The 20,771-nt window shown below is 37.0% G+C and overlaps 1 protein-coding gene across 1 annotated transcript in view; it reads right to left on the bottom strand.

Annotated features, from left to right (window-relative positions):
• Window positions 1-20,771, bottom strand: part of LOC306851520 (nucleoredoxin-like) — a 69,695-nt gene that overhangs the window by 9,380 nt on the left and 39,544 nt on the right. The window contains exons 2-5 of the mRNA XM_079387813.1: window positions 9,458-9,575; window positions 6,306-6,439; window positions 2,388-2,488; window positions 1,381-1,487 (exon numbers count right to left, since the gene is read on the bottom strand). Of these exons, the coding sequence (XP_079243939.1) occupies window positions 1,381-1,487; window positions 2,388-2,488; window positions 6,306-6,439; window positions 9,458-9,575 (460 nt within the window). The remainder of the gene's footprint in view (window positions 1-1,380; window positions 1,488-2,387; window positions 2,489-6,305; window positions 6,440-9,457; window positions 9,576-20,771) is intronic.

Genomic DNA, 20,771 nt, shown 5'->3' with positions numbered 1-20,771 from the left:
GACAGTGAAGACAGGAGTAATGATACTGAAAACTCAGCATTGCATCACAGGAATAAATAACATTTTAAAATGTATTCAAATAGAAAACAGCTATTTTACAGTGTAATAATATTTCACAATATTACTGTTTTTACAGTATTTTTATTAAATAAATGAAGCCTTGGTGATCACAAGAGACGTCTTACAAAATATTCATTTATTTACATTAATATTCTTTCAAAAATCACTTAAACCGTAGTGTACTATCGTTCATGTTAGTTCATTATGAATAATGCTAACATACTACTTTTAAAAATTAAGTGTCAGACTTACTGTAAAATTAACACTAATTTACAATTGTGTTAAACTTATTGAAAAATGTTTTTACATTATATTGAAAAGCTGTTGAAGTTTTGTTAGTGTGCCACTTTTTTTGTCGACTGGTGACAAAATGGTGATTTAATTAAAGGGCAACTCATTTTATTATTGTTTTTGACATGCCTTACCATGTTTAATGGTACAGTAAGTGGAGCTGAACTGCTTTAAGCTACACAAAGGTCCTCCACCCAAGCACAAGACGAGAACACAAAGGCACAGTCAGACAGCCTGTGGTCACACTGATCTCTCTGTACGGCCGTCCTCTCTCAAATCCTCTTTGAGATCGAAATCTGACTGCAGCATTAGTGGCCTTATCAGACTCACACAGCGACTTCAGGCTGGAGGTGGAGGAGCGGGGGAGTCGGTATCAACTCATCCAAGATGAATTCCACACATTCCAGACCGGATAGGCATGAAACCAGTACTTTCCCTCTCAATGCATCCACTCCCAATGGAGAAGAGATGACAGCAAAACGAAAGATAATTTTTTGACTCTTAAAGGGGTCATTATGATACCTGGTCCAGAGTTTTTGGGCACACTGTTTTACACACAGTCGTAGCTAATTACAGCAGAAAGATTTATATTAAAGATTTAAATTCTGTCATTATGTATTAGCCCGGATGCCATTCAAAGCACAAAGACAGACAATATTATGAAGAACGTTTTCATAATGTGCTTTTTGTCCATACAGTGAAAGTCGATGTTGGTCCAGAGTTGTTTTGGACCCTATTGACTTCCATTATATGTATAGAAACAGATAAAATACTCTTCAGAATCCTTCTTTTGTGTTTTCAGAATAGTTTTTTATCCTGAGCGAGATCCAGAGAGAGCAAGAGGTGGGGAACAGTAATAGTAAAGTAAACTTGATTAGCCGCCCACATTCCTGAGGTCCTACAGCTCAGTTTGCAGTTCCTGGCAGGGTCAGTTGTATCGTGCGACGGCCAACGTGACATCCAACCACACGCTGTTAAATCAAACAAACGCACTTCTACCTAAGCCAGAGTTAAAGTCCACAGACGTACCTTGGATTCCATAGAGTCTGTTGAGTCGTGACCTTCTGGCCTCGTCTGTGTATGGCACCGCCAACCACGGCATCTCGCTAAAATACTGCGTAAATGACTCCTCTGACCTGCATCACAAAACACGAGGCGTTTCAATCTTCATTGTGTTCAAAGTGTCCTCCAACTTTAAACTAATCAAACAATTATTGGAAATAAGCAACAAGTATGTACGATTTTATGTGTGGAAGTTAAGAATGCAGTTAATGGCCAGTATTAGAGATTTTAATTTCTTTCTATCAGCTGATATCGTATATATCTGTATATAGACCGATACTGGATATTTAATTGTGCTCATATTCCCTATTTTTCAATTAGATAATCATTGCGATTTACAAAACCTCACTAAGTTCATCTCTAAATACACTTAATTTAATAACACCCACTGTTAAATCCATTTTCATGTTGTACATTTTAATATTAATACACACTGAATATCTGGAATTCAAATTAAAATCTGGAAATGCACAGAATTGTTTAGGATTTTGAAGAAATGGCGTGTGTGTGTGTGTGTGTGTGTGTGTAAACAATATCATTTGTAATTAGTGTTTTTTAGTGTTTATTTTTTATTGAGAAAACGTAGTTGTAATTTTACTGTACTGTAATTTTTGTAAATGCTTGTAATTTTAATTTTGCCCATTTATCGATTATCATAACAGGAAAATCATGAAGATCAGCATTTTAATAATTAGTGCATCCCTAGTGAAGGCATATATAAAAATTGTCCAAAATCTGAGACCACACCAAATATTTGGGAAATTAAATTACATTTAAACCTGGAAATAAACTCTTTTTTTTAAGGATTTTTAAGAAATTAAAAATAGAAATGCAAAGACAAAATTAATCCACTGAAAATGTTTAGTGTGTATGTGTTTATATATGTTAATAATATAATTTGTGATTAATGACTGCATTAGAAAAACCAAAAATATATATGTGTATGTGTGTGTATGTATGTGTGTGTTTCTTACCTATCAGCACTGACAAACACGATCTCAAATTTGTGCCCAGATTCTTTCACTTTCCGGTACGATTCCACCAGCACTCGTGTTAGACTGCGACAAGGAGGACACTGTGAAAGAAAACATACACATAAACACATACATAAGTTATGGCGAGATCTCCTGAGGGGTTTCTGATAATAAACAGCACTCCTTCAAGAAAAAACCCCAACAAAATAAAACAAATGTTACTAGGGCCTGGAAGAGCTTTTAAACTCATCCTGTCTTTTACGGCTTGGAGGCATTTTGTGCTGCATGATTTTCTCTTTTCACAAGAGTGCTACATACTGCTCTCCAGCCCTGCGCAGACTTTGACTACCGGCAGACCCACACTGAACGAAAGCTCAGCAAATTTACACTGAACTCAAATGCCTGTCATTCACGAAGTTTAAACATCCAGCTGAAACCTTTTGCCTATTAATTATGTTCCACAGAAGTTAGAAACATGAGGTTTGGAAGGACATGAGGGTGAGTAATTGATGACAGAATTTCATTTTTGGGTGAACTATCCCTTTAAGTTATTCATATTCATGAGCCAGCCAATCAGACTTCGTAGATCATTTCAGTCTGTAGAAAATTAAAAAAAAATCACTCCCATTAAGCAAACTCTCCCTGTTTCCTTGAGGTTATTTGAGGTCATTTTCAAATGAAGAGAAAAAGTAAGGCATTAGTATATCAACAGAAACAATACATCCAGGCACACTTAAGTCTTATAAAAGTCACTTTAATAGAGCTGGTTAGGAACGAGGAATGCGGTGCTGGAATAATAAACTGAAATATATAGCCTGGTTTTGTGGCTCATCTTCACAATTTGTCTGGGTTTGGAAAATGGGGGAACTGGAAAAACAAGCTCCCGCTACTGTGGCTGCAGCTCTGTGGACTGGCACAAGCAGTGCCCGTGTTTGCCGAGACCCAGAGAGACGCTGTCAGCCAGGAGACCGTTCTTCTGTGAATGTGAATGAATGCGTCACGTACTGGCCTGAATGTTAGGAGTGACTTTTACAGTGGGTTTCAGATGGTGGGAAACCCAAGAGGAACAGTAGTGTCCACGGTAACACCACTCAACTTCGATACCCGATTCATAAAAAAGGACTCTTTTAGAGAATCATTAAAGAGTCAACCACAAAGATTCATGAAAAAGCCTCAAACTTGCAGGAGTTATTAGAGGTTTGAATCAGACTCAATGAATCGTTCACAGCCACTATACTGTCCCGCTAACTGAATCATGACTCATTTTTTAGTTATTTTCAATTTAAAATATTTCTGTAATTTATACTAATTACTTACCATTTGTTATTTTAGTATCAGTGAGATATTATAGTTTTTATTAAGATTTTTTTATTTGGTTTTAATTTTTATTTAATTTTATATTCCACTTTCATTTGAAGTTTTATCATTAATTTGTTGTGTTTTTTGTCATTTGTAGTAGCTTTAACATGTCTATATAGTTTATAATAATTCAAATTTGATAATAATTCGATTTGATATAATAATTCAAAGAAAAAATTTTCATTTGTTTTATTCCGTTTTTTAAATTTGAATGAAATGAAAACTAAAATAATTTCAAATCACATGAGCCAATATTTTATTCACAATTGAAAATAGATAACAAATGTTCAAACTGAGAAATTTTACAATTTTATGCACAAAATGAGCTCATTTCAAATGTGATGCTTGCTGCAGGTCTCAAAATAGTTGGGACGGGGGCATGTTTACCATGGTGTAGCATCTCCTCTTCTTTTCAAAACGGTTTGAAGACGTCTGGGCATCAAGGTTATGAGTTTCTGGAGTTTTGGTGTTGGAATTAGGTCCCATTCTTGCCTCGTCTGACCATAGAACACTTTTCCACTTTGAAACAGTCCATTTTAAATGAGCCTTGGCCCACAGGACACGACGGCGCTTCTGGACCATGTTCACATATGGCTTCCTTTTTGCATGATAGAGCTTTAGTTGACATCTGCAGATGGCACGGCGTATTAATCGCACTTTTTTATTTGTTCTAAATGTACCTTAAATTAATATTTTTCAAGTTTTTAATACTCTAATCAACATGGGCATGGACAAACATGGATGCTTTATGCAAATGTATGTTTATTATTATTGAAACCATAGTCAACAGAGCATGAAGAGTAGACATGTTTCAAAGGCCAAAGATGTTTTTCAAAGAACTTATGTCTATCAGACACATGAAAAAAGAAATACCAGGTTCCCATTATTTCTCTTTCTTTGCACTGAGCAATTTACTTACACAAACTTGTTTACTTGAGCATTGCACTACAAATCTTTTTGCACTCTGCGCTGCTTCCCACAAAATCTCTCTTTAATCTGCACAACAATTTAATGTACGAAATGTATATACAATTTTTATTTCTATCTTTTTGCACAATTTCATGTACAGTATACATGTAAAGTTCTTGTACAGTCTCAGTTTGTGTATGTCTAGGCAACTAGGTATAGTAGTTATAGTATTTATAGTATATGTATAGTCAGATGCTCTGTTTGTTTTTTTTTCCTCTTATACTTGCATTTTTGTATGTTTATCTTATGTTTAACTAGTATGTAGCACCGTGGTCCTGCGAGACACAACATTTCATTCCACTATATGTCCACACATGTAGCAGAAAGACAAAAAAGCTCAACTTGAACAAACCCGTTTACATTTTTGCACACAGGGCAAAACTTCTGAAAATGCAAAATGTACATTTATTATTCATTATTGCATTTGTTTCCCTCTCTGTGCCCACATACTGTATTTTGATGAAGCTAAATTCTCAATATAACTGTTTTCATTGGTGTATTTTACTGTTTCTGTTGTCAGACAATGGAATGAATATGAAATAGTTACTGAAACGCGATCCATTAAGACACTGGTCTCAAACTCAATTCCTGGAGGGCCACAGCTCTGCACAGTTTAGTTCCAACCCTAATCAAACACACCTGATCAAGCTCTTCAGGATCACTAGAAACTTCCAAGCAGGTGTGATTTGGAGCTGGTTGGAGCTAAACTGTGCAGAGTTGCGGCCCTCCAGGAATTGCGTTTGAGACCAATGCATTAAGACAACATAACCAGCTCTCCCTTCCAAGATGTTAATCTGCACAAAAAATCATGATAATGGCACCGTCTTCTGATGAAATCAAATACACATAAGATAAAGACAATAGCTGTGCTGTGATTTGGCTATACTTGCACGTAAAATTAGGGAAGCAACATAATATCTGTGTAACAGACCGTGTTTAACTGAATTAAAGCGCGGCTCCTCTCTGCCGCTCGCTGAACAGAAACTGAGCAGACGCAGAGAGAGAGAGAGAGAGAGAGAGAGAGAGAGAGAGAGAGAGAGAGAGAGAGAGAGAGAGAGAGAGAGAGAGAGAGAGAGAGAGAGAGAGAGAGAGAGAGAGAGAGAGAGAGAGCGAGAGAGAGAGAGAGAGAGAGAGAGAGGTGTGTGCACGTGCGCTGGGAGAGCAAGACCTCGCGCGACAGTATTCTGAGAAACTAAATTAGGTTTGGGCCCTTTTTTGAAGGGGAAAAAGTCGCTAAAGGGGTCTGCAATGTTGCCAAGTTGGCAACACTGTGCAACTACGGGTTGGGCCACGGGTCAAACACAACGGGTCAAACAGAAAATATGCACTGCGTTAATCGCGTGCAAAAAAAAAATAGTGCCGTTAAAATTAATTTGCGTTAAAAATCAACAAAAGACCAATGACCCATAATAAACCTGTTGCTAAGATAATTTGGCTATTGCAATCAATTTATAATGATAGTCTTAGAAAAATATCAAGTATTTAACAAAAATACTTGTTTAACATGAGATCTGATTGTACAGGTTGAATAGACCATGATTTTGTCTCCAAAGTACAGCTAGGTTAGAAAGACTGACACAAAGCACTCACCCAGTGAGCAGAGAAGTAAACCCCCACATAGGATCCCTCCAGGGCACTGCTGTCTGACGTCTGTCGGTTGTTCCTGAGCAAGGGCCCGGCCACCACCTCCGCAAAGGGCTTCGGCCCCCAGGGGAACTCCAGGCCTGCAGGACGGGTGGGAGCAGAGCAGAGGAAGAACTCTGATTACTGTCACACAATCCTCCTTTCACTGCCAGCGCAGCACATGCATATGTCATTCATATATTTATAATACACACAAGTCTCTCCTCTGGAATCTGACATGGATATCAAATGCTGTGACAGAGGCGATGGGAGATAATGCAAATATCAGGTCTTAATGTGAGATGGAAGTTACATTTCCTATACTGCACCAGAAATTTGAGTTGGGGTGCTCCTTCTCCATTTCTCCTAAATATTACATAACTAATTAAAAATGTATACCATCATTAGCAACTCAAATTCATGATTGAATCAATCAGATTCCTGAATTAATCTGATTTGCAAACAGGATCAGGATCTCTTCACGGAACAGAACTGAAATGGTCATAAATCCAATCAGAATTAATCATTCACTCCTTTCTCACATTCAACTTATGAATAAATCAGTCTGATTTACATCAATATGTTTACTGGAATGACCCAGAATTCAGATCAGAACGGTCACAATCAGTGAATGATTAATTTACTGATCTGGTTCTCAATTTCAACTCACTGCATCAATCACTCAGATTCATGAAATAATCTGTTTTATTGACTAACACAACCAATCTGTTTTCTGAAAAGAAACGGAACTACCAGAATTCAGACCAGGATGATCAAAATCAAATTTTATGAAGCTACGAGAATACTTTTTTGCACAAAGAAAACAAATAACTTTATTCAACAATTCATCCTGGCGCCATTTTAGAGAGTATCCACTGAACATAAACAACGTATGCCGTTCTGTGTCAGCTGCGCCACACGAATAAGTTGTCTACATTTTTTAAGCTTTGTTCTGAATGAAAACAACGTATCCGCGTGATGCTGCATATATTGTTTATGTTCAGTGGAAGCTCTGTAAAATTGCACCAGGGCGACATGGTGGAAACGAATTGTTGAATAAAGTCATTATTTTTGTTTTTTTTGCACATAAAAAGTATTCTCGTAGCTTAGAATTACGGTTGAACCAATGATGTCACATGGATTATTTTAAAGATGTCCTTGCTACGTTTCTGTGCCTTGATCGTGGTAGATCCCTTGCTGTCCATGGGAGGGCCAGAGAGCTCTTGGATTTCATCAAAAATATCTTAATTTGTGTTCTGAAGATGAACGAAGGTCTTACAGGTTTGGAACGACACAGGGTAAGTAATTAATGACAGAATTTTCATTTTTGGGTGAACTATCCCTTTAACGTGGTTACAGGACAAAAGTGTCTTTGTTACGGGCTTTATTAGTCAGAAAGGACAAAAGCGCTGGGCTGTTGCTGCGCTTTGAAACTCCCACACATTCAGTTGGGGCCTTTTGTTATGTCAAGGGCCCCTTCCAACCCTTCTGCCCTCTGAACCTGCTCCTGTACTGGCTACTGTGCACATGTTCACACAGTCACACTGTACAAACCCATCGGATATTCCCCGTCCACACATGCTTTCAAACAAAAGCTCTTGACTATGTCATCACATAGGGAGCAGAGTCATCAATCCTGTGTGCCGGTGTTTGAGAACGACACTGAGCTTCATGAATCACCGAGTTCATTTTTCACTCTTACTGCTGGTAAGTGCTGGAGCCGAGGCTCATTAAGCCAAGGAGGTGAATCTGTCATGTTGATCACCTGATAAATTCCCCCATAAGAATGTTTTTACGAAAACGCAGTGGCTGCCTGCCTTTCCAGGCAAATAAAATGCCTTTCTTTCACCTGCAGAAAGTTGCATGACACCACTCAAGCGAGCTGAGGGCTATCAAACGCTTGGAGCTCTTCAAATATTGTTACCACACAGACAGGTGAAGAGCATTGAAGGACATATCCATGTACCGTGGTGCCAAGTCAAGTATGCAATGTGAGTTTCTGAGCATGTGAAAGTCAAGTTAAAGGGATAGTTCACCTCCAAATAAATTATTTACTCACTGCCATGTCCCAAACCTGTACAACTTTCTTCTGTGGAACACAAAAGTATTAGTTTTGAAGAATTTACACAAAGGTTGTTTCCACCATGTAGTAATGTTATTACCTCAGATTCATTAATTAATCACTCATATTTGTTTGTAATGAAAATAACTGTCTCATGTGAATGAATCAATTTATTCAATGATCCGGTCATTGTTCTTGAGTTTTCAGCTCAAATTTTGGTCTGTTTGTCACACTATCGTATGATTTATGGATCACCTTTATGATGCTTTTTGGACAGACAAAAACAGTTCATAGTGACAAGCTCCAAAAATGACTCAACATCATAAAAGCAGTCAACTTGTAAATTATATTTTTCCAAAAACATCAAATAGTTTTAAGTTGTCAAGCTGTACATGGAAGAATTACTCTGACCAGATCACTGTTTCCTTGAACTGATTCAAAAACTTATCAGTTAGATTGGCAAACAAATCTGTTAAGTCTGATTCGTGAACCTGACCAATCAAAATCAATCATGAAAAACAATCAATAGTTCGAAAACAATCAATAGTTCAGAAAAACCAGTTCTCAAGATTCAATCTACACTTATTCACTTAGCAGACACTTTTATCCAAAGCGACTTACAAATGAGTAACATCTTTAAGTATATTTCCATCAAAGTTGCAAATTTAACTTATGCACAAAATTGGAATATTGCATAAAAAATTATGCAAATAATGCACATTTTTTTTTATCGGATAAAAAGTTTATTCGACTGGATTGAGAGAAGTTTTGCATTTTTAGAATCTATGCGCATCTTGGCGTTTCCAATCAGTGTTTTATGCGATATTCCAAAATGCATGTAAAATTAGGTGGATGGTAACAGCTATTAGCAATTTGACTGAAAAGGCCAGAAAGCTGACAGCTATCTTCTGCGAAGATTATTCAAATAATTCTCCATTTGTATTCAACAAGGGTTTGGAAAAACATGTGAAAAGCAACTGAGTATTCATGTTTGGATTAACTTTCCTTTAAACACCTGTAAAGAGTGAGTGGGTGAAAAATGAAGCCCGGTACTCACCTTTTGGATCATCTCTAACTACAAGCAAGCCGTTCCGACACACCACCTTCCCTGTGGCAGCATCGACGAACACCAGAGAAGGAATACTAGTCACCTTGTACTTGTTCCAAAGCTTCATCTACAAAAAGAAAAGACACACATTGACTGAGATTAGAGATTGGGAATCAAAAGATATTCAAAAGGAATATGACTAAAAGAATAAGGAGGACTGGGAATGTTTGTGGTGAAGAGAGAGATGATGATTCATCTCAGCTCATTCCTCTATTTCCAAAGCTATTTTGCCTTTTAACCATTAGAGATGCAATCAATACTTTCCCATCTTTATACAGTCCACGTGAGGCTTAAAAATAGGCTACGAAACAAGCGGCTGAGTTTAAACGTCTTCCTCTTGCTCTGAAGTATAAAAGAGACTCAGAAATGTGGCGAGTTGAATTAAGTGCTATCTGCTGCCGAGGCGAGCCGGCGAAGAATTAGCTAAGGGCCAGAATCAAACATCTACAGGGCTGATTCAACTTTAAAGAGACTGGCATCTGAGGAAATTCGAGGGGAGTGCTCTTTCTTTCTGTAGTCTCAGTGAAAGCATGGTACACGGGCTAAAAAGCCAGCGATTAAACCTTGCTCGACAGAGCCGTTTGCTCATGTAGTCTCATGGCTGTGGGCACTGCTGCGGTCTTTATCCTTTGCTGGTGAGAAAAAACCTGGTAAATTATTCAGAATGTGGACGTGCGAAGGTCTAATAGATGAAAGACACCTATGAAAGTAAACCACAGTAACTGCAGCGGACTGATGCCAAACGTAGTGCTTGAAACGCAGGTGCTACGGACATGAATGATTTATCAAAAAGCTAGGCACACATGCAAAGACTAGGGCTGTTAGTTGATTAACTATATGATATGCTAAAAATGTATGAAATTAAATAATTTAGGCTAAAAAGCCCCTTAAAAAAAAGAGAATATTACTTTTGTAGTTTTCCAAATTGGTCAAATTCCTTATCGAATTTACAGTGCCTATAGAAAGTCTTTATACACTTTAATTTTTTTTTTTTTCACATTTTGTTATGTTGCGTTATGTTAAACTGCTTTAAATTACTTTTTTCCCCCCACATAAATCTACACCCCACTCACCATAATGACAAAGCAAAAACCAGATTTATCCCAACTTTGCAAATTTATTAAAAAGGAAACAATGAAAAAATTACATTGCATAAGACATTGCATAAGTCCAGTTTCACTGGATCCTCTTTGAGATGTTTCTATACTCCGACTGGAGTTAACCTGTGGCAAATTCAGTTGATTGGACATGATTTGGAAAGGCACACACACCTGTCTTATAAAGTTTAACAGCTGAAATGGATGTCAGAGCAAAAACTAAGCCATGAGGTCAAAGGAATGGCCTGCAGAGATGAGAGACAAGATTGTGTTCAGACAGATCTGAGGAAGACTACAAAAAAATGAAGTTGAAGTTGAAGGTTCACAGGAGAATTTGGCCTCCATAATCCTTAAATGGATGAAGTTTGAAACAATCAGGACTCTTCCTAGATCTAGCCTCCTGGCCAAACTGAGCAATCGAAGGAGAAGGGTCTTGGTTAGAGAGGTGATCAATACATTGATGGTCACTCAGGTTGAGCTCTATGATCTTATATGGAGATGGGAGAAACTTACAGAAGGACAAACATCAATGCGATACTCCAATGATCTGGGCTTGACGGCAAAGTGACTTAAACTCAAGCTTCTCCTCAGTAAAGATACATGCAACCTTGATTGGAATTTACAAAAATACACCCAAATAATAAAAAAAGACTTTCTGGTCTGATGAACCTCAATTCCTTATTAATGTCTGAGGGAAACCAAACACCGCTTATCACCTGCATAATACCATCCCAACGGTGAAGCATGGTGTGGGGTGTTTTTCAGCGGAAGGGACTGGTGAAGCGATCAGAGAAGACAGAAAGCTGAATGCAGCTAAATACAGAGATATCCTTAATGAAAACCTGGTTCAGAGCACTCAGAACCTCAGACCACCAGGCTGAAAGTTCACCTTCCAACATGACAATCACCCTACGTACACAGCCAACACAATGCAGGAGTGGCTAAGGGACGACTCTATGAATGTCCTCGAATGGCCCAGCCAATCAGACATCTTTGGTGAAACCTATAAATGGCTGTCCACCGATGGTCCCCAGCCAACTTGACAGAGCTTCAGATGATCTAAAGAGAAGAAAAAAAAAAAAACCAAATGCAGATGTGCAAAGCTTGTTGCATCATACCCAAAAAGACCTGAGGCTGTAATTGTTGCCAAAGTGCTTTAACTAAGTTTTGAGTTAAGGGTATGAAGACTTATGCAATATAATTTTTTTCAGTGTTTCCTTTTTAATAAATTTGCAAAGTTGTGACAAAACCTGGATTTTGCTTTGTCATTATGGTGAGGTGTAGATTTATGTGGGAAAAAAAGTAATTTAAAGCAGTTTAACATAACGCAACATAAAATGTGAAAAAAATGACTGGGTATGAAGACTTTCTATAGCCACTGTACAAATTAAATTGATTAAACTGACAGCACAAGCAAAGAATCGGGCTGGGGATTGATGTAGGTATAGATTCCGATTCATTTTGATGCAATTATGATTCACAAGCTGTGAATTTAATTCAATACATTTTTTTCTATTTAGGAATAATTTGAGTTTAATGTCTATTTTGCTTACATATTTTATTAATTAAATTTTCTCTGCTAATGCTGTAAATAGTACAGGGTATCAAAGTGGTAAATCATCTTTTAAAACTTCTCTATAAAAGAACCAACTCTTAACAGTCATTGGTTTTGTGAATTTGACTACACTGATCACGTTATGTATTTGATTCACTAAAAAGTATCGGCTCATAAGAATCATTTGCATGTAGTTGACTTGTGAATCATACTACATCGGTCACAACTAAGATAAAATATGATTTCTTTTCACACAGCCGCTGAAAATACTGTAGGCACAGAGCAAAAGATTGGGATCTGTAGAATCAGTAACACAATCAATCAAATGAAGATGACTAAAAGATTGAAATGAATTGACAGCCTTACTGTAGTTTCAGTTAACAATATACATTCAGTGTGAAGCCGAATGTTAAACGTGGAGGAATAAAGCAGTGGAGGTTCAGATTACTTCAATCCTGCACTGCTTGATCAAACTCTTTGATGCATAGCTGATGAAAAGTTTTCACCAGAGGAGAGTTTAGAAGGGAACAGGCAGCCAAAGAGTGTTACTCTGTTTCTCTAAGCCTGAAGGATTGTGTCCAGACATTCGCTCCAACACAAACCTGCAGCACTGCCATAGACAACAGCGCTCAATCACTGGCTCGTCTGCACCCAAATCTCTCACTCCGGCCTGAAGCGTATATAAGCATATGGCCTACGCTGAAAAATCACTGAGGTTAAAGGGCACTAACTGTGAGCGTCTCAAGTATCAACACCGCTGCTTACCTTACACACACCTGTGAATCTGACACAGCTGAGAGTTCGGGCTCGGAGATCTACATTGAGTCGTGAGAGGAGCCGTGACGGAACAAAGCTCGCCCGCAGGCTGTGAGACAGCTGTATGAGCAACTGGATGAGGGAGATGGGTTATACAAAATGAAAGACAGCTCCATGATCAGCCGTGTCAACGGCTGCCCATCAGTTCAGTGAAGGCTTAAAAAAAAAAAAACTCACAGCCTGAACCTGATGAAAACAGCCAATTAAGGAAGGACATGGACAGTGATGAATGCTGACATGTTTTAAAGGTCAAAGACTTTCTTCAAAAATGTCCAGATAAGCCCGTATGTTTCAAATAAGAGAAACAACAACAACAACAACAACAACAAAAAACTCTTTACATGATGCTTGATTAAAATAAAATAAAAACAAACAAAAATAAATACAATTTAAATTAAAAATAAACAATACACAAAATAAAAACAAGTATTTTAAAAACATTTGTTTTAAAAAAAATACACAAAATAAAAACAAATTCATCAAAACAAACACAAATTTATAAAAATGTTTGCTTAAAAATAAAAACGGGGAAAAAATTTAAATAAATAAAAATTAATAATAATAATAATAATCTTTAATTAATCCTATAATCACATTTTGTCCAAACAAAATGGTTTTGAATTAATCTTGGTTAAATTAAAGCCATGTAGATCATGATAGATGTTTATTGGTAACATCAGCCCAGCAGTTATTTGTAACAGACACATACACAAAACACACTTGGTACTGTGTTGCTGTAGGTATTATTTTGTAGTAAAATTGTAAAAATCTATAGTCACACTTGTGCATTTCCATACATCTATACTGCATACTCCCTTTACTTCTCCTGAGCAACATTTCCTTTCTGTGTGCACCTGCATATGCACAAAATATCACAGAAACACCTACACACCGCAGCATGAAAAGATGCACAGCCCAAGGAAATACTGAAAATGAGCAAAGAAACCAATGGCATTCAGCCCTCGCTAGCAAAAGATGACTTAAAGCATTTCTGACGTCTACAGACAGCATTTGGTTCTGTTTCATAGCGGCGCAGCCTGCAGCCTGGCAAACCGAGATCATCAAGCTAGAGAGCATCACAATTCACCCGATTAGCATAATCCTGCAGGGGATGATGGTCCGTAATCACAGCAGCTGCATCACCTGCATTCATCAGTCACCGTTACCCTTCTCGAAATAATGATGATTTATGGCAAATTACTTCCAATTTCCTTTTATTTTGCGCTGGTACAATTCGAGTTTCCATTGCAAGTGATGCAAAAAGAATTGTGCGATTGTTCTCATGACATTGTGATGATAAGCTGTCGGGGAACACAATTCCCTCATTTAAAAATCTCAGCTAGTCTGCATATTTGTGGGCTTTTCTTTAAAGGACCTTGCTTGTTATTAATTTTTTCATTTCTATGTAATGGCAACATTTACACAGACTCTCTGGAGGGCTGCAGACTCGTTTGGAAACCTCCAAGGTGTGTTTCTGAAAACTCATGCTGCACGCATGATGAAATACAGCAGATTTCATTTCACACCAGCAACAATAACGGCCTCAGAGATGTGCCATTGGCAAAAACAACAAACATTAGTGACAGCAGTCATTAATAACCTTCGTCTACGGCCGTTCGAGTTGTTTCTCTGCTTTACTCAGAGCAGGGCCTTCGATGTGCCAATATTCCCTGCTGCGACCATTTAACAACCACAGTGGACATTAACTATACATTACATTCACTCAAACAAAACACAGGCCGAGTGCAGGCCATTTGTTCAACCACAAATGGATCAAACATGCTTGAGTAGTAATGAAAGAAGCACTCTCTTCTTAGAGAAAGTGAGTGTAAACAGATGAAAAGAGAAATAATTATATATTGAAGAAAAGAACCGTTTTTTTAATGGTGAAATAATTATGACAGTTAAGCACTGGCCCCATGTAAAACTGTGGATGCATTTTGTGAGGAAATTATGCAATTTGTTAATAAGACTCTCAGTCATTATGCAAAAATCCTGATGTAACAGATGTTACAGTTACGTCTAGCTATGATTTGTGGATGTTATTCTAAGACATTGGAAGTCAGATTTGCCCTCTTCATATGACGAATGGGTAGAAATTCTGTTGAATATGTGATTATGTTGAACGTGTGATATTTTCAGGACCTCATAATCTGTTTATGAAAATGTAGGGTCTCGTTCTCGCCCTAATTGAGAATGTATCATGAAACAAGAAATACTCTTAACTCTGGCCTGTAACGTCGTTCTTTTTTTTTTTTAACCCAGCTGTGTATTAAATTTTGTATTCATGCAATTTTTTTTATAGCTACTTCCTTTATATTGTATAATTGACTTTAGAACAGAGCAGATGCAGATAAAGGTTTGTGCATGCTGGTAAAGCAAGACCTCGTGCTTGAGCGACAGTACCAGAGAGTCTCAGAAACTGAATTAGGTTTGTCCAAGAAGTCTCCAGATTTGTAGCTAGGCGCTTTTTGGGAAAAAAGTCGCTAAATCTAGTGACAAAGTCGCTAAGTTGGCAACACTGTGCATCTCCATTTCTCCAACTACGGGCTAGGCCATGGGCCTATTCTTTTTTTTCTTCCCTTTTACATTTTCATCTTTAAAAATCTTACTGTGTGCCACAGCACTTAGCTTTGACTATAGGCAGTTAAAAAATGTTTTTATATATTAGTTTTTAGTATTCAAGTATTGAATAATTTTACTTTTATGGCTTAATTCATTATTAGCTTCTTAACTTTCAAAGCCACTGCTGTTCTTACATTAAGCTCAATTTGGGAAGCTTTGGTGTAATGTAATGTTTAATCCATTGAATGATGTTGTTATACAAAGAAAAATACATATTTTCTTTCTCTTCTCCTTTTTATATCAACATTGCTTGTTTAATTGTACATTTAAAACAAGTTAGATAAAAAAGTAATCTAAAAGTAACCTAAAAAAAGTAACCTAAATGACATTAACTACAATCTTCATCATGTAATCTGTAATCAGTAACAGACTACAATTTGTATATATACACATACATTTCCATAAGAATAATTTATAAAATCTTAAATTGGCCAGTATAAGTTTTTTTTTCTTTTGTTTTTGTGGTAAAAAAATAAATGACCCAGACATTTTCTCAAGATTCAACAGCTCACATAAAAAGTCACATAAAATTCTGTCAATTAAATATATTCACAATTTCATTCAATGCTAATGGCTTCTTTAAAAAAGAAAATAATAACAAAAACAAAAACAAGTAACAATGAATTTAGTTGCTAGTTTTGCTAACATGTACTAAAATAAAAGATTACCATAATGCAATGTGGTGCAAAACATTACTTTCTTGAACATTTTTAATCTAACTGATAGAAGACAGAAAACCAAAAGTTTAAGTTTACAAGATTTGATAACAAACAAGATGCTCCATCAACCGTCCCTAAACGGCCACACATGCCAACACAAAACTTGTGATGCTAAAAATACTTCAACTTTTTCAAACCCAAATCCTGTGACACTGATGCTTGTACCAACATGATTGTGAGGCAGAATCTCAGGATGGTAAGCGCTGTGGAGGGGTGCAGCTTTTCTCTATGGAGTACCAATCCTGTGTCAAGTGTTTTTCACTTCCTGTAGCGACCAAACTCCCTCTCCACCATCAGCCTCCTATGGTCTAACGCTGGGCTTCAACAGCAATGCACGTGACTCCTACACCAGAGTCCTGCTGAGCCCGTTCGACTAGAAGATATTCCCGCAGTCATCGTTCCATTCACCTCCCGTCGTTAGATCTGTGACTCGGAGCGGATCCGCTTTCATCGGAGGGGGAGAACGAGGGGCATGTGCCAAGTAGCATCGCCACAGTTTCAGAAAAAACACCCACTACACAATGCGGGCAAGAAAAGAAACACAAGTAGAGCGATCACCCTGTCATCAAGACAAAGACAACGCTTCAAAGGAAAAGGCAAAGGCGTTTTTGGCAAACACTTAAAAGAATGCACTGGAACATTACAGTGTCAGACAATAAAGCTTGCATCACGGATACAGTGACTGAGATGAAAGAATTCATAGATCGAGGCCAAAGTGTTGTCAAGTTTCTGACAGCATGCCTTTGGACATGCAGACTCCCATCCTTTAATCCTCTTATTAATAATCTGCATCAAATAAAGAGATCACTAAGACATCCATCAGCTTCCAACCAGTGAAAATGGGCCGTCAATAATCACACTATTTACAATATGATTTATTGCTGCTGTAACCTCAGAAAAAAGGCTATTAGCAGACTGCATTAAAGCTGATAATGTGCATCATCTAGAAGAAGACTGTTTTTAAGTGGAATCATAAGCCTCAGACCCAAAGATTAAAACTCAGAGTCCTACTTATATCTACTGCAAATATCATTATCACCTAGTAACTAAATTGGAGGCATGTTAAGGCATGCCCACTCTATAAATGACTAGAGTAGATATCGTCTTTCATTGTTCTCCAGATCTGAATGTGTTCACAGGTCTACCAAAGAGGATCTCCCTGTCTCCTCTATCAAATGATTCATACTTTCAGTGGTTTTTATTGTAGAGCATGCCAGCAGACAGCTGAATCTCTGAAACAAATCTAATAAAATAAACCTGTTAATTTAACTGCAAGTTACGGTCCCATACGTTGAAAAATTATATTAGATTTAATGGGATAATAATGGTTCCATGTAATTGTACTGTTAAATACTGTAAAAACTCTTTTAGTGAAAGGTACTAAAAGTAGCAAGTATGACTTACCTAATTAAGTATGAATTAATATGCAAGTATTAATGTCATTACTAAATGACATTAATACAAATTAGGGCTGTCAGTCGATTAAAATTTTTAATCTAATTAATTACATGGTGCTGTGATTAATCGAATTTACCTGTGAAAATACTCACAAAAGATAGCTATTATTGTGTTAAATGAGAAAGTATCAAGTAGACATTACAAACAGCTTTAGACACATAAATGTTTAGGCTACAATGGTTGTTCATACAATGAAAGTCACTGGTAACCAAAATATCTTTGTTACCAACAATCTTCAAAATACCTTCTTTTGTGTCTTTGTCAATGGCAAAATTGAGCAAAAACACAATTTTATGTTTAAAATATAACAGTATTAAATTCATATTTACTGAACTACTGTTTAAAATCACATTAGCAAAAAACAGTACTATAAATGCATCTCATAATGCCTGAAAATCTACCGTAAATTTAACCAAATTGTTTTTTTACAATGCAGGGTGGTGCACTGAGACCAGAAACAAGCCTCTTCCCATCAGAAGGGGACTGAGATATTTCCTCTGGCCTCAAACCTCTGCATGCACAAAGTGAAATAACATGTTGGATTTCATTCAGCAAAGCAGAAATGAGTAAAATACGAGCCTGGATGGGGTCTGTTTCGTACTTTGAGAAAAGAGAGAGAGAGAAAGACGCTTTGGAACAGTATGTCCATTTCACGTCTCGCCCGTGCTTCCTCTCTGATGAGCAAAGCAGGCCTCACTCGCCGGCATTCACTTCATCACAAAAGCTGCGACGCCTTTAAGACCTCCATCGTGAGGGACGAATCGCAATTCTAGGAGACCGATTCCTCGCACATGGCCATTTACCCCACCGCCTCTTGTAAAACGCTGCGTTATATTACTGCATCATATTTACAGGATAAAATATTAATTGGCCCATCCGTTAGCGAGTACAGCCATTGTACACGCCAACACGCCGGCTAAATTGCTTTTGGATAGAGGGGTTCGGTTGCCATGGAAACTGCCCAGTCAGGACATGTCAGAGTGGCAGGCAGATTGTGGGGTCTCTGGTAATAATTCAGTGATAAATTAATGCTTTAGTGAGGAAAACAGGTGCCGGAGTGTCACGAGGGAGTTTAGAAGAGGGGAACAAAAAAAGAGACATGCTCATTCAGACGGAGAGGAAAAAGTGATACGGAGTGACACAGATGGAGATGGAGAAAAAAGAAAAAAAGAGTGCAGGGTGTTCTTCCAGCTTTAGCCCTGGCCGTACAAAAGCCATTTTCTGAAAGCAGGATTAATCCTGACTTGCGCTCTCAATGGCAGGGGTCTTTAGTGCAAGATTTGACTTAGTAAAGAATGCCGGCTAAAAGCAGGGGATTGTAGGAGCGTAAAAAGCAAGGCTTTAAGCGATACGCAGCATTGTCTACGACAAATCCCGTTTGCTACTGGGCCTCAGAGGAACAGGGTTAGAAGTCAGGACATTGTGGGGGTGCTTTCTGTCCCCTGTGCCTTCACCAGGCCGGAAAATAACAGATGATCTAGCACTGAACTGAAAACTAGCTAAGTTTTTTGGTAAAAATATGCACACAATTGTTGCCGTTCATGATTAAAAACACTTCAATGAGGATGGCACATAAACAAATTTTTTGGTATCATTTCTATCTGGTTATACAATAATGTTTTTCTACTGTGCATGGTAAAATAAATCATTTTATCAGAGTTAAGAATGTGAATTTGCAATTTGATTTAAACTTGAGTTTCTATTGAATTGTCCCGCCCATGCAAGCTGCATCCAACAGTGCAGTCCGATTCATGACTAAATGACTCAATGATTTGAACCAGTTCTTAATGATTCATTCAAAAAGACTAATGTGTAACCGTGAGAAAAATCTTTAACTGAATGAACCCAGTGAATCAACTTCAGACCGACTCACTGTGTCTTGAAATGAAGCGAAAGTGTAAACTTTGGAATGATTACTTATTTCCATAAATTATTCATAATTAATATGAATTATATTAATGCTAAAATGATATACAATTGTAATGATAACATTTTTATATATTTAACACTTTATTATGGTAGTTATCTGTACAAAGCTGATTTTTGGTCGTTTAAGTAGGGTAGCATATTAAAATAAATCAGTTATGAAATGTAAAATATACATAAATGCATCCCATAATTCCTGAGAATCTGCCATAAATTTAACCAAATTGTTTTTTATAATGCAGTGTGGTGCACCGAGACCAGAAACAAGTCTCACTCATTTGAATCATTTGAACCAGCTGTTAATGATTCATTCAAAAAGACTCACTAATTTAAGAGTCGCTGGTTTGTTTCATTAAAATGTTCCCTCAAATAAAATAAAACACATTTATTATGGGTCTACCATTACACTTATGTCATGAAATTATTTGATCTTTTCAGTGTTTAAAAATCACAATTTACATAAAATGTGTATATTGTAATGTATAACTATGCTTTTTTAAATATACTGCGATATAATATAAATAAACTATTCTAATAATTAATAATTACAATTTTAGCACGTATAAATCACTTAACACTACGGTGCAATAAAAATCATGCTATTACACACCTCTTTGAAATGCTTGATTCTGATTCTGAAGTCTGTTATTTCCCAATAATGGATTATAACATAAACAGGTAAGATTATAAAACCGTTTTAACTCAAATCAATATTTTACATCAATGTAATTATTTATTTGGTGAAAAACCATATATATGTGTTATGACTGTACATTATCCCATAAAATCCTCAACTAGTTTGAGCTTGTATATTCGTCTTGACTCAAAGCCACTTGCAAGGAAAGTTTTTTGACTTTGACTTTTCAGCTAATAAAATATTTCAACTCAAATTAATATTTCATATCCATTTATTTATCTATCAAGAAGCATCCATGTAATAAACGGGATTAATGAAGAAGTATATCACAGAGTAAACAGTGATACAAGATCCAGATCACCCTGAGTTTATTCTGCGATAAGCAGCTTGATATAAATTATCCCATAGATATATAACTGATTTGCAACTG

Source organism: Barbus barbus (assembly GCF_936440315.1).
Source record: "Barbus barbus genome assembly, chromosome: 31".
Taxonomy (NCBI): domain Eukaryota; kingdom Metazoa; phylum Chordata; class Actinopteri; order Cypriniformes; family Cyprinidae; genus Barbus; species Barbus barbus.
The sequence above is the reverse complement of the archived record's forward strand: the minus strand, read 5'-3'. Positions and strand labels throughout refer to the sequence as shown.